The sequence below is a fragment of the Aplidium turbinatum genome, chromosome 18 (genome assembly GCF_918807975.1).
Source record: "Aplidium turbinatum chromosome 18, kaAplTurb1.1, whole genome shotgun sequence".
In the NCBI taxonomy this organism is placed as follows: Eukaryota; Metazoa; Chordata; class Ascidiacea; order Aplousobranchia; family Polyclinidae; genus Aplidium; species Aplidium turbinatum.
The window spans coordinates 20438555-20452345 of NC_137489.1; the positions used below are offsets into that span (position 1 = coordinate 20438555).

Genomic DNA, 13791 nt, shown 5'->3' on the forward strand with positions numbered 1-13791 from the left:
TTAGGGTCGTTAGATGGTCCCGCAATACCGGATCACAATCCCGATAAAGCATTTAATGCTTGGTACAACGGTGCTATTGCAGGACATCGCCCAGACTTCAACAACGCTAAGTGATCACTTTAACATTGTTGCAAGTTTAATGCTATTTACTTGTGCTATCGTTATTGTATTTTGGCCTCCAAGCACTCAGATTTGGCCGCCGAGAAGGAGCTCTTGGTAGGCCACGATGGCTGCCGGAAAAAAACACGAGTTTTAAGGCCTGCGTTGAAATTGAGAAACATTCACAGAAGCCCTTCGATACGTTGCATTTTTAAGATTATGCATTTTTAAGATGATGTATTCAGACGTTGAATCAATGTACAAATGAACTGTTAGGCTAAATGGGTTCTTGGAACAAATCGAAGGGCTTCTGTGAATGTTTCCCAGTTTCAACGTATCCTAGTCAGCAAAGTTCTCTTTTCTACACGATTTCAACGTTTAGCGACGTTAAAACGATGTAAAAACGGCAATTTCTACTGGTCGGGATAACTAGGCTACGGTACCCGATAATTTCCTTTCTATCCAAGCTGTAGGCCACACATTTGTTGATCCAAACTAATCATTTTAACTATTCAAAAGTACTAACTTATAGACATTAAATATGATTTTTTTTTGTAACATTTTTTTTTTTATTTTCCCTTCATTTTTTAAATTTTTCTGAAGGTGTTGCGACCGTGCCAAATTTCTTTCAACTCAATAACTTACTTCGGTCACAAGCACGTTTTAACGTTCGCGTTTTGTCGCTTCTACCTTTTTCTACACCTTTGCTATGTTGACGTGAATTGTTTTTGATATGATGATCAAAAATAAAAACAACTGAACTGACATGACGAATTCAAGCACGTTTTAACGTTCGCGTTTTGTCGCTTCTACCTTTGCTATGTTGACGTGTATTGTTTTTGATATGATGGTCAGAAATAAAAACAACTCAACTGAACTGACATAACGAATTTTAATTTAATAGTTCAAACATTTTTATTCCTTTCTGCACGATTTCAACGTTTAACGATGTAAAAACGGCAATTATAATTAGGCTACGGTACCCAATAATTCCTTTTCAAAAATAAAATTTCAAAAACTCGCCGAATAGGGAACTCGCCGAATAGGGAACTCGCCGAATCGGATTAGCCGAATCGGACTCGCCGAATAGTAGCAGACCCTTTCCCTGGGTTGGCCTCGTGCTTCCCACGACAATCGTGTTTTTATCAGTAAACGGGATGGACCAGTGCGATCTCGTGCGGACCAGTGCAAATGGTGAGCCACTGGTCCGGTTGGCCAGTGCGAAAAAAAGTTAAGGTCAAACCCTGGATACTATTATTATAAAAATAAACCACCGTCTTGCACAATAAACTACGGTAAAAGCAACTAGAAACTGTGATATTCACTGGGCCCATTTTTTCTTTTGCTCATTGTACTATTGTGACTTGCTTACATTTATTACGCATTTTTGTTTAATGAGCTTTATACGCCCTGGGTTTTTTTTTTTCGCTGACACTTTTCGGTCATTTGTCCGAAATGACTTGAAAAAATTCGGTCATTTTTTATTTATTTCGGTCATTTTTTCTGATGAAAATATTTCCATTCAAGTAGCTGATACAAACCAAAATTTGCACTTCCTGACTAGCTACAACATAGGCGCCAACTTTTTATGCTGTATTGATACATAAAACAATAGATGAACTAGCGATCGGCAGCAGGACAACATTTTTTTAATGCAAACCGCAACAGCTTCGCGATAAATAATCACTAGAACGAGTAGGATGCTACAATTCCACACCAGACAAAATCTGTCATTTTTACATTGCTTTAACGTCTGCAGACGTTGAATCAATGTAAAAATGACTGATTTTGCTGCCTGCCACATAGCAAAAATCTACCATTTTGTGTCGATTCAATGTCATCAGATGTTGAATGCACCCAAAAACAACATAATTTGCTACGTAGACGGAGCGTGCGTTTAGCTTTATGCGCTTGCAAACAGACTCGATGTTGCTTTCGAAAGTCGAAACCTCTACAGTGAATTGTCGCGGCAGTGAACCGCTCGCTGTGAAAATGAACTTGAAGTCTCGGCATGACGTAACCACTAACCAACGCAACAAGGGCTGGTACAAACCGCATTGCGCACATGCGAAATAATCAACGCAATAACGGACTCGCGCAAACTGCATGGCGCCCACACGACCGTTGCCATAGAAACCTGATCAAAGACGGGAATATGCGCATCTTTTGTTTCATCTGCAACACGAAAACAGGTCAGTCATAAAGTTGAAAGCAGGTCAGTCATAAATTGCGATATTGTAGTGAAAAGGGAGCTATGTAAAGTCGAAAACTTAATCAAACGTCTCTCCGTAACTATTTTTCAAGGGCTGTTTATGGATGTCAGCAACTTCTAAATTTATTCAAGGTGACGTGCTGTTGAATTGATGTAAACGTGAATGATTTTACTTTCAACAGGTACATTTTCAAGCGTATAATTAACTTAGTATTTGCATTCCATTTTCAAGACATTGTCATTCCATTTACAGTATACCTTTTACTTTTTAGTAAACCTTTTCGTCTCTTGTTTCATGGTAATAAATCTAATTCGTTGCTAAACTTTATGTTGTGCTTAGCTTAAAGATTCAAAGAGTCGCAGTCCATCAACCGCTAGCCTATGCAGACGCATGTGTTTGCTTAACCGAAGTGGTCGAGTTTTGTTTATAATAATTAACGGTAGGTCGAACGTAGCGATAACTCCGAGTGTGGCAATAAAAGCAATCCTGGTGTGACGACATAATTATGTCATCCATCTGCGTGACATTTTGCTGAATTTACGTTGCTGCTGATGAAACACGCTTTCACCCCCACGGCCAAAAAAATAGTTAGGCGCCTATGAGCTACAACATTAAGTTTCGCTGAGAAACGTTGTCGTGTTTTATCTGAGAAAACTTTCTTCAACGTTCATCAGCGAAACTCAACCTTGCAACACCCGATTTGACTATATATTTTTCGGACATTTTAACCGAATTGACTATATTTTTTTCGGACATTTTGCTAAAAAATCGGTCAATGACCGATAAATGACCGAAAAAAAAAACAGTTATACGGTAACCCATACTCCTTAAAATACGTTGCGTTCTATAGCCCTGTGCGTCTTATGTCTGAACAAAAAACTAATCAAAGCAATTTATTGACAGTGCGCCTTATGATCGGATGCGCTTTATGGTCCGTAAAATACGGTAACCAACTGATTGAAATATCAAAAATAAACAGAGAAATTGAATATTTTTAGTTCCAAATCCAGCATTTACGTTATTGTTGATCAAAACAAAATATAGTTGAACATCATTACTAAACATGGAGGGTAATATTTGTAATTCAATTGAAAATCAAGTTGATTCATACACTAAAGGGGTTTTGACCAGTAATAGGTGGTCAAAACTGCCCGGTTTAAACCAGGTTTTAACCGGGCAGTTTATACCGATCAACCCTGATACCGACCACAAGATAGACATGTGGACCTAACAACGCTCGATGACATGTGGACATGTGGATAACAACGCTCGATGACTGATAGACATGTGGACCTAACAACACTGTGGACTAACATACACAATCCATTGGCTGCTGCGCCTGGATGTAACAACGTGATCTGTGGCGGCCTCAAACGCAAGAAGATCCAGCTGATACAGCATCTGATGATACCGATTCTGACTAGGCTAGTTCTTTATTAAACCAACCAACTTTGTGTTGCTCGCAGTATTCCAATTGTAACGAAATTATGTTAGCTTATACGTAAATCGAGGCAATCTTCTCGCAGGGAGCTGTTAATTTGTTACCGGTACCTGATTGAGCAATTAACGTTATTTTATGACAATTCAACGTCGCTAGATGTCGAATTAATGTGAAACAAATGTCAATTCCTTATTGGGCATTGTTGTTACGGAATATAACCCGCCGGGAAAATTAAATCGATTTGTGCTGATCAACCCAAAATTAACTTACTTCCCCCCCTGTGAGTTATTTAACGTGAATTACCGTAACAGCGTGTGTATCGCGTTGCTCGCTTTATCGCTACTTTTGGTATTATTACATCACAACAAATAAAACAATGCGGTCGTGATAGACTACTCTTAGTATATTTTTCGCTTTTCAGTTTACATATTTTGGTAGGCTACAATCTTTTCGTAATAAATGTTCACAGCAATTGCAGAGGCAATTTCAACTTTTGCCGTTTGGCCTCGGCAACGTAATTGCCGAAGTAAAAATATGCTAATTTCGAAGACTGTAATCAAAATCTTTCAGATTTATTCCACATACCGTAGCACAAAAATGTGAGTACAACCACTGAGATTATACGGAATGATACATACCTAACCTTTCTACATTGCAGAACAAATCGTGTTAAAAAAAAGAAAATAATAATAAGCTAACTTAGTTAGATATGAATACTGAAAAGTTTGGGTGTTCATCAGGACAATAATATCGTTTCTAGCACTAGTTGCAACGTTCATCTGATGAAATTGAAAGTAAAAGTAACTGCTGGTTTTGTTGGCTCTTTCTTTGTTTCCACAAAGATAAGAGTTAAACTGACTGGTAAAGCGGTGGTCGAATAAATTTGTGGAAGAATACGGTGCGATACTGATGAGCCCAGCCTCATGGGCGAAACACGTGTCTATCGCTGTCAATTCTTGCTACAAATCGGCTGCCGAGAAACAAACATGATGGTTTATTGCTTCACTGACGTTTTAGTTAGATATTACAATCTACAAGCTACATTTTAATGGCAATAGCCTTTTTTCCTCACAACCTTCTGCAATTACCCATTTTGTGATCAGTTACACAACTGGGATTGCCAATGTTCCAAGAGACGCTGACACTCACTTGACGAATCACTATATATAGATGAAACTACTGAAATATTTACTTTTTAAATAAATCCTTTTTTTACAAAAATATGGCACAATCTGCTCTTCAGAACATTGCAATAATAATTACATAACACAACAGGATAGTGTGAACAAACACCACACTAAATTATAAACTAGATAAATACAACACGATATCTGAAGACCATGAAAGTTGTCAAATGACCACCAATGTTATAAATATAATAATCCAAATGTTTCTTACTACCTTCAGTAAGAACAAGCACATGTGGACCACTGCCAGCCGAAACACCTGCAACTTTTAGTCCACTGAACTCTTCAATGCAACGAGGCTCAAGTGAATTTATGTTGTCCCCAACACCAAGGCAGCCACTGCTGTTTGTCCCCATGCAATAAACCTGGCAAAAAAACATTGTGAGTTGTGACCCTATTTTTTTACAACTTATAGTGCTCACCATAACTACAATACTTTTTGCACATAATAGATAGAAATGGTCCAAATGATGCAAACATAAATGGCACCACTCCTAGGCCCCAAGGTACAAATAACGCAAGGCCCGAATAACCAGGGCCTCCGAGAGAAGTCAGCACTGGTCAGGAAACAATATGAAAAATGGGCCCCATAATATTTTTTAGCAAATATACAACTAATTTGTATCTTGTGTTGCATGTTCGTGTTGAGCTGAAATTAGCCTACTTTCCTCAGCATGAAAAGAACTTCGTTCAATGTAAAAATCATCAATAATCACTGGATTACACTTGCAGCAAAAATGCCATTGAGGCAAACCATTTTGTCTAGAAAGCTTTGTAAACACACAATAGGCCTACAGGCAACGAAAATAGTTCAACCAAGCATTTAATTCAAGAGTGTCCAAACTTTTTTCCACGCGAGCCAGATTTGATAATAAGTGTTCGCGAGCCAACAGGCACAATAATTTTTCTGAAAACTGCAAGTTGAATTCATATGATTTTTGTGTGTCTGCAGGCAAAAAATAACACATTGTACAACAACAGGCGCGGGCCATACAAAAACGACTCGTGGGCCGGAGTTGGCCCGCGGGCCGGACTTAGGACATCCCTGATTTAATTCAACCCTTTCTGGACTTTTTGCAATGAAAAGTTACTGATCACAGCATCAAGTGATAAAACTTTGCGACATCTGAATTGATGCACAACATGTATAGTTAGGCTTTTCAATCAGTTTTGAGTCATCATAGGCCTACTGGAGCGCAAACAATTCTTTACAAATTTCAGTAATTGCTAAAACCACGTTCTCAAAGCGCAACCGTTGAAGGTAGCTACCGGAACACAAAAAAATCATAACAAAACTATTTGAAAAAACTTTCAAAAGTTGCAATCAATGATTCCTTGTACATGTAGAGATTATGAGGTGGCTCGTTCTGGTTTGCAGCTGAAGTTTGCTGTGTGGCTTTCTGTCAAAAATACCAACTCAACCAAAATGTCTTGAAAATGTTATTGTTGTAACTCACAAATGGTTTAAATTTGTCCCACATGCCCGCAACTGCACAACAGACATACGATGAAATTTTCATGGAACTTCAAACTTATCGACGATATGTTTGAGCAGGGCTGCGATTTTGCCTTTTTCGGTGACGAGGTCACTCGAGACGCGCCATCACTATTCGACAAACGCCGTACCTTACAGAAAAAAAAACGAAAAAAAAAGGAAAATAAAATGAAAAAAAAACTGAGAGAGGACTAAACGTCGTCAGGTCAAGGAACAATCGGGGGGGGGGGGACATCACGTGATGCAATCATAAGAGTGCTGACTTATGTAAACTTTCTTGCGCCAGGTAGCCTACTTCAAAGCAAGGTCTAAAAGCGACACTCGAGAAACTCCCAAGGCGTCAGCGCCGCTATTTTGAACACTGCGGGAGAATGCTTTGATCGAAGTTCCAACGCCTGGCATCAAACATTTCGCAACACACGTTTCGTGCTTTCGACACAACGGGTTTCTTTTATAGATGAAATAACCTAGGCTACGTCTATGCCAGTTTGTATTTCGCCGTTTGAGCCAATCAACAATATTGCTCTGGTAAAAATACTTGCAATGAAAGTTTTTTACATGTAGAAAACAGTTTAGTTTCCGACCAGATGTTCAGAAATACAGATGAAAAAAGCCGCTATTTTTATGGAAAGGAGTTCTCTTCCAGAACATTTTAAACACTGCGGGAAAATGCTTTGAACAAAGTTCTAACGCCTGGCATCAAACATTTCGCCACACACGTTTCGTGCTATTCGACACAACGGGTTTTTAACTTTCTTTTATAGATAAAATAACCTAAGTACTTTTTAGTTGTCAACGTCTATGAAAGTTTGTATTTATGTCTGACTTATGCACTTGTTCCAAGATTGAAGAAATGTTCTGCAATATGAATAAAGAATAGTCGACAGATAAGCACGGTTGCAACTCGACTTCCTTCCACTAAAAGGGTTTCTGTGATTACATAATGGGCGATTTTGCACTTGCATTCACAAAAGCACACAACCCAGCTAGCAAAACCCGTCTGCAGACGTTGAATGGAAAAAAAAAAACGAGATGCAGAAAGTATACTAGAGTACCGTAGTTTATCACGACCGCACTGTTTGATTTGTTGTGATGTAGTACAGTAATACCAAAAGTAGCGATACGCACGCTGTTATGTTAAATAACTCAGCGGGGAAAAGTAAGTTAATTTTGGGTTGATTCAACGTTCGAGTCAGCACAAATCGATTTAATTTTCCTGGCATTTTTACATCAACGTCTACAGACGTGAAGTCAATGCAAAAATAACGAATTTTGCTACCTGCGTAACAATGCTCAAGAATAACTTTACGTTTTTTTTACATTAATTCGACATCTAGCGACGTTGAATTATCATAAAATAACGTTAATTGTTCAACCAGGTACCGGTAACAAATTAATAGCTCACTGCAAGATGATTGCCTCGATTTACGTTTACACTAACATAATTTCGGCACAATTGGGATACTGCGAGCAAACACGAGTCTGTTTGATAAAGAACTAGCTGTCAGAATAGGAATCATCAGATGCTGTATCGGAGGATGAGGGTGTCGCGTCGTCATTGGAATACTTGAAGACGCAAAACTTCCCGTTCATAAACGCGCAATGCCATATGATCAGAAGCATTACTTTACTGCCAACGAACCATTTATCAAATTTCGTACTACTTTTTGGTTATAGGCAAATTGTTCGTAAGCAATTGTTCGTAAAGCAATTGTTCGTAAAGCAATTGTTCGTAAAGCAATTGTTCGTAAAACAATTGTTCGTAAAACAATTGTTCGTAAACTGTTTTTCGTAAAATGAAATCCATAAAACAATTCTTCGTAAAGCATTTCTTCGTATACATCAAATTTTAACTGCATGCACGAAAAAAATGCTTTAGGAAGAATTGATTTACGAAGAATTAATTTTACGAACAATTGCTTACGAACAATTGCTTTACGAACAATTGCTTGCGAACAATTTGTCGGACACCCTACTTTTTTAACTTGACCCCGTAGATTTTCTAATTCCAATTTGTTTCCATCATAAAATTCTTTACAAATTTTGCAAAATACCACACTAACTTTTCCTTCTGTTTGATAATCTATAGCAGGTAATTTCCACTTTTTAACTGTATCTTCTTTCACCATGATTTATATTCGCAACGACACCGGCAAGCAACAAGCATTCGATGAAAAAATAACTTTGCGTAACAATAAGCCGGTATTTATAAGGTTGCAAACTTTCTACAGTTCACAAGAGCATTGTCGGCGCATAAAATAACTTGCGTGATGCTCTGGGCTACCGCCGTTTGACACGCGATGAAGAAGCACATGAAATTTCATTTGATTAAAGCATACGGCAATTGCCGCCGCAATCCAAGGTTTGTTGATTTGGGACCGCAATGTTTTTGCCGTCGTAGATGGAAGCTAATTTCGAGGGCTGTATGCATGTCCGGTAGGTACATAACTCAGCGCTTGATACTCCTTTGCAATCACTCAACCATCGTGCGATTAAAAACTTAAGTAAGTGACTCTGATACCACAGTAACCACACAACTTGTGCGGTAACTCGCGGCCAAACGCTTAAAATCTGACTCTTGTGACGTCATATTACGGTACTATTCGACAAACAAACGCAGAATTTTTGGTCGTTCGACAAGAAAAAATCGCAGCCCTATGTTTGAGTTTGATACATTTGTCAATTCCAACAACTGTCAAATCCTTTGCAATGTACGGTAGAAAACATTTCCTTCGAATGATTCAGCCAGTTAAGTGGGGTTATAAAAGCGTTCTGTCCTCAGGAAAAGAAAATCATTTTCTTTTAAATTTATAATTGCCGCTGCAACTTTAGCTTGCGAGTAGTAGCCTACTCTTCTCAGCTTTCTCTTACTTAGATTACATCTTCCTTTAATTTTTCATTAAATTTATCAGTGAATCTTGTTTAGGACGGTAATTCACATAACGCAAAGCAGTCACAAATTTAAACTGCTAGTTGTAGGCTACTTTAGCATTGACTCAGCTTCCGATCAAGCTCTTGTTGGTTCCAACTTGATGCAATATGCATGTAAGAAACGTCTTTAGAGCTTCAATTGCAAAAGGGTAATGTAAAGCATTAGGTTTGACCGCACCACGCCTTGATTACCCTCTCGAAGCCAGTTTTCTTTGCAAGATGTCAGGACAGCTTTCTTAAGATTTTTCAGAAATTTTTCTCTGACTGGGCTATAACTTTAAAGATGCCACAAGCTTACAGATATATAATCAATTACTCTAAAAATAATAAGACATTTGAACAACGCTGTCTGTAGGCAACATTATGAATTCCAACTAGATTTAGCCTAAGCAAAAACATCCATAAACAAAAAAACTCAAATAAAGAAAAAAAAAACACTACCTTCAAAAATCACATCATGAGAAGCATGACCAACAAAAGGCTACTTGACCACACGAAAACAGAAGATCTTTTAAGTTAAATTGCAATCAGTATAAGTCTTTTGTTTCTTTACCTTATGTTAAGGGAGTTTCTGAAAAAATTCAGCGTATCTTAAATGAAATTGGTGTAAAAGTCGCTTTGAAACCTTTCTTGACAATAAGTAAATTTTTGCCATCTTTAAAAGACCCCTTGAATCAAAGCGAAATCTCAGGTTTAGTGTACCAAGTTTCTTGTGATGATTGCAATTTAATTTATGTTGGCCAAACAAAACGAGATCTCAAATCTCGCATTAATGAACACAAAAGAGCTTTCAAATATCAACGCCCTGAACATTCTGCTCCTTGCATGCATGCCATAACTTCAGATCATAAAATAACTTGGAGCAATTCTAAAATTTGAAAGTGATTGTAAAAAGCGAATGTTTTCTGAAAGTTGGTTCATCAATCAAAAGCCTCATGTAATGAATCGCAATGATGGCATCTCTTTTCCCGCTATCTACAAAAAACTATTGTAAGTGACTGATTTGACGTTTTTTTAAATTGGTTACATGCTGATTGTAAAACTGTGCAGTAGTGCGTACAAAACTCGATTCATGACTCATGCCGTTCACTCTCCTATCTTGTTGTTATTTAAGTTTCTTGTTGATCGCAATTACGTCCCCCCTTTTTTCCAACTTATTTCAAACTTTGCGCGCGATAAGTTTTTTGTCCAGAAGTTGAATTTTCATTTTGCATGTTTAGTTGTTTTCAGCAATATGTCCTGTGTTTTGCCATGCTAGACAGGTAGTCACTACCTGGTCTAGCCCCCTGAAGAAGTCAGTCGTGTCTGATTGACGAAACGTCGGAATAAAAGCAGATTGTCACTGTATACATCTTGTGATAGTTTAGCTTAATTTGCACCAGTAGAACATCTCATATCATTTAATTTAATGCCTGGTGAACAGCCTCATTCAATTTTCAATAAAATCAAAAGTTTTAAAACTGTTCGGCCACACTAAAAGATCACAATTCGAAATCAGCAAAGTTTGCAAAGAAGGAAAAAGAAAACGTGGCAGATAACCAAAACAATGACAAGACAACATCCAATCATGGACCGGACTCAACTTGGCGACACTGGGCGAGCTGGTTCAAAATCGCCACTCTTGGAAGCAAATAACTCATGTTGATGCGCAATCTGCCGCAGGCGGAGATGATGACTGATGATGATCCATAAACAAGAAATATACAGGATTTACTTTCTTTAATCGTGCTTGGACTGATACCTTTAACTTTCCCAGATAACTTATGTTGGATACAACATATCCTATGCCTGGCCAACGCAGATTTTGAAGTTAAGGTTCAGTTGTCAATCAAAAATAGTTCCCGCTTAGCTAAAACAGCACCAGTTTTCAAGTTGAAACTATCAATACAATCGAAACCGTTCAGTGATACAGAAATCATTTCAGCTTCAGGTTTAACGTCTTGAAGCTGTTCAACATCGCCTACCTAAACACGAAAATGATTTGTTCTTGATGAGAAGCATCGAGAGTGACATTTACAATGATTGAGAAATACTTGGCGCACTTCATTTAAGAATTTGTTGATCATTTAGTTGGTATATACATTTTTACTTTAGTACTAAAAATAGGCCCCCCTCAAAAGTGCAAAAACAAAAAACTACTCGTTTTTCCTTTACAATGTTTTGCTAGGGGGGAAACTGGCCCGACTTCCCCCCCTCTAGGAGCCACTGCGAATAACATAATGTATAAATGACGCAAAAATTGAATATTTTATATGAAATTAATTGTTTTTTTAAATACAGTAGTGATTTCTTTTGTCACATTAGCAATTTCAATTTTCGTTCTTTATACAAACACAAATACAAAAATTGTTTTTGCACTGAACAAAATAAACATGAGGCTTGGCTATTTCTCACTGAAACCAAATTGTTTTTATGCAGTAGTACCTGCAACCTGCATTTGCATAACAGAAGTAGTAAATAGTAGTACAGTAGCGATAAGATAGGGCTTCCTCAATCCTTACATTGATTTGACTATTTTTCTTTATCAGTGCCAATATTATTTCTACTGTGCAGTGTGCTGCATTAAAGATGTTTGGACTGTATCTGAATCAATTTTTTGCATTGAAATAAAAAATGCAATCAGTTTTTTTGCAAATTAGTGCATGGACTAATAACAACATCAATGAAAAAGCGAAATTTGAAAAACAAACATTTATAAATAGTTTCACCTTATTGTCAGTAGTTGTGAATATAACTTCGGTTGCTGATGGTCCAAACGAGTACACAAGATTGATTTTTGCCCTCAAAGTCTGAGACAAAATATTTAATAATGGCCACATTTCTGTGTCTTTAAATCTGCATCGCTCTGCCAAACAGGCTTCATCAGCTAAGAGTTTGGAGCATGAAATATTGACCTGATGCTGAGTTTGGCTCTCTGACATAGTGAACACAAAAAACTGTTGGTAGAACAAATACAATATACTAAGCTACTGGTCTGAATAATGGAAAAACTACACCTGAAAGTAGCAACCACACTTGTCAGCAAATTTCATGGTAAGTTATTTTCCAGCAAACAATATGGCTTTAATGTCATAACTGATCACTTGAAACTCAGTGAAACCAAAATTGTGGCAGCAACTATCCACTTACACAATCGAGAAGCTGATCGTAAGCTACATGTTCAGAACAATGGAAAACCTCTGTCCTTCTGCCCCAACCCAAGGTAGCTTGGGGTGACACTAGACAGATTACTCACATACTGCCATCATTTCATTTTGGTGTCACTAGTCACTACGCAAGAAACTGACATTTCCCGCTGCGCTACTCAAGCACCTGGCAGGCTCCAGCTGGGGAGCGAGGGCTGACAAATTGAATATAGCCTTAGCCCTTGTCCACTCTTTAGCAGAGTATTGTGCACGTGTTTAGTGCCGCAATGCTCACTGCCATAAACAGCACCGTATGCACAGTGACCAGATGCCTGCATCCCACATCATTGGACAATTTCCCCATTCTCGCTTACATTTAACCTGCTGAGCTTTGTCGTGACTCTGTCTCTCGGTCGACGAGAATTAGAGCCCAATCATCTTCACCACAAGATCTCTGCTCTCCCAAACGAGTACCGTACCTCTGTTGGCTGAAATGAAGACACTCATTCGTGCCAGCCGCTCAACTTCTGATCAACAAAGCTGAAGAAGACATCTTTACGATTACTTGGGCGGACCATAAATGGAAGTCAAGTACCCACAGGCTCCATTCGTTCATCTCCGACGCCGACACACGCCCCATCAGCCTGACACTACAAAGACGGGCATGGGTGCACCTCAACCGTCTTCGTACGGGCATAGGGTTTTCCGCTCAACCATGCACCAATGGGGAATGGCCTCTTCATCCTCTTGTGAATGTGCTGCCGAGGAACAGACCACATCATCAATGACTTTTCCATCTTTAAGCCCCCTAAGGGTGTGGAAGGTCTGCGTGTCAGCCGTGTCATGGATGATGAAAGTCCAAAGACTTAGTTTCAGCTTCTTTATTCGACATTTACTGTTACTGAATGTTTCAGGTAATAAAAAGCGACATGACATACATGCACCACTAAGTAATGTTGAGGATACATCTAAAATCTGATTTATCTAAAAGACAAGCATCATCTTCTAGGTCGATGGAAAGAATCTGGAAACAAGAGTCTTGCAAAAGAAACGTTTACTGCTTGTATGCAAACCGTTAGTGCAGTATATACTTGAATTAGCTTCCTAGGCCTATTTAATCAAAGAAGTTCATGATTTTTCTTACATATTATACTTCCAGGAAAGTTTCAATACTCTATGACTTCTGTTGGTTGGTTTTCTTTTGAATATTTATTCTCGGACTGACAAAGCCTTGATAGGTTATTCCTGGTAGTTTCGCATTGTTGCAGACTTGTAGAGGCTCTTGACGCAGGGCCGGTCA

General features: G+C 38.3%; 1 protein-coding gene across 2 annotated transcripts in view; it reads right to left on the reverse strand.

Annotated features, from left to right (window-relative positions):
* The window catches only part of LOC145787509 (RCC1 and BTB domain-containing protein 1-like), a 54200-nt gene extending 41849 nt beyond the window's left edge, over nucleotides 1-12351 (reverse strand). The window contains exons 1-2 of one of the 2 annotated variants that reach the window (XM_082599264.1): nucleotides 12075-12351; nucleotides 5155-5305 (exon numbers count right to left, since the gene is read on the reverse strand). In XM_082599264.1, coding sequence (XP_082455390.1) covers nucleotides 5155-5305; nucleotides 12075-12287 — 364 coding nt within the window. In that variant the 5' untranslated portion in view covers nucleotides 12288-12351. Of the gene's footprint in view, nucleotides 1-5154; nucleotides 5306-9807; nucleotides 9937-12074 lie in introns of those variants that run through there. The other variant, XM_082599266.1, reaches the window with a different exon arrangement.
* Between the last annotated feature and the right edge of the window lie 1440 nt (nucleotides 12352-13791).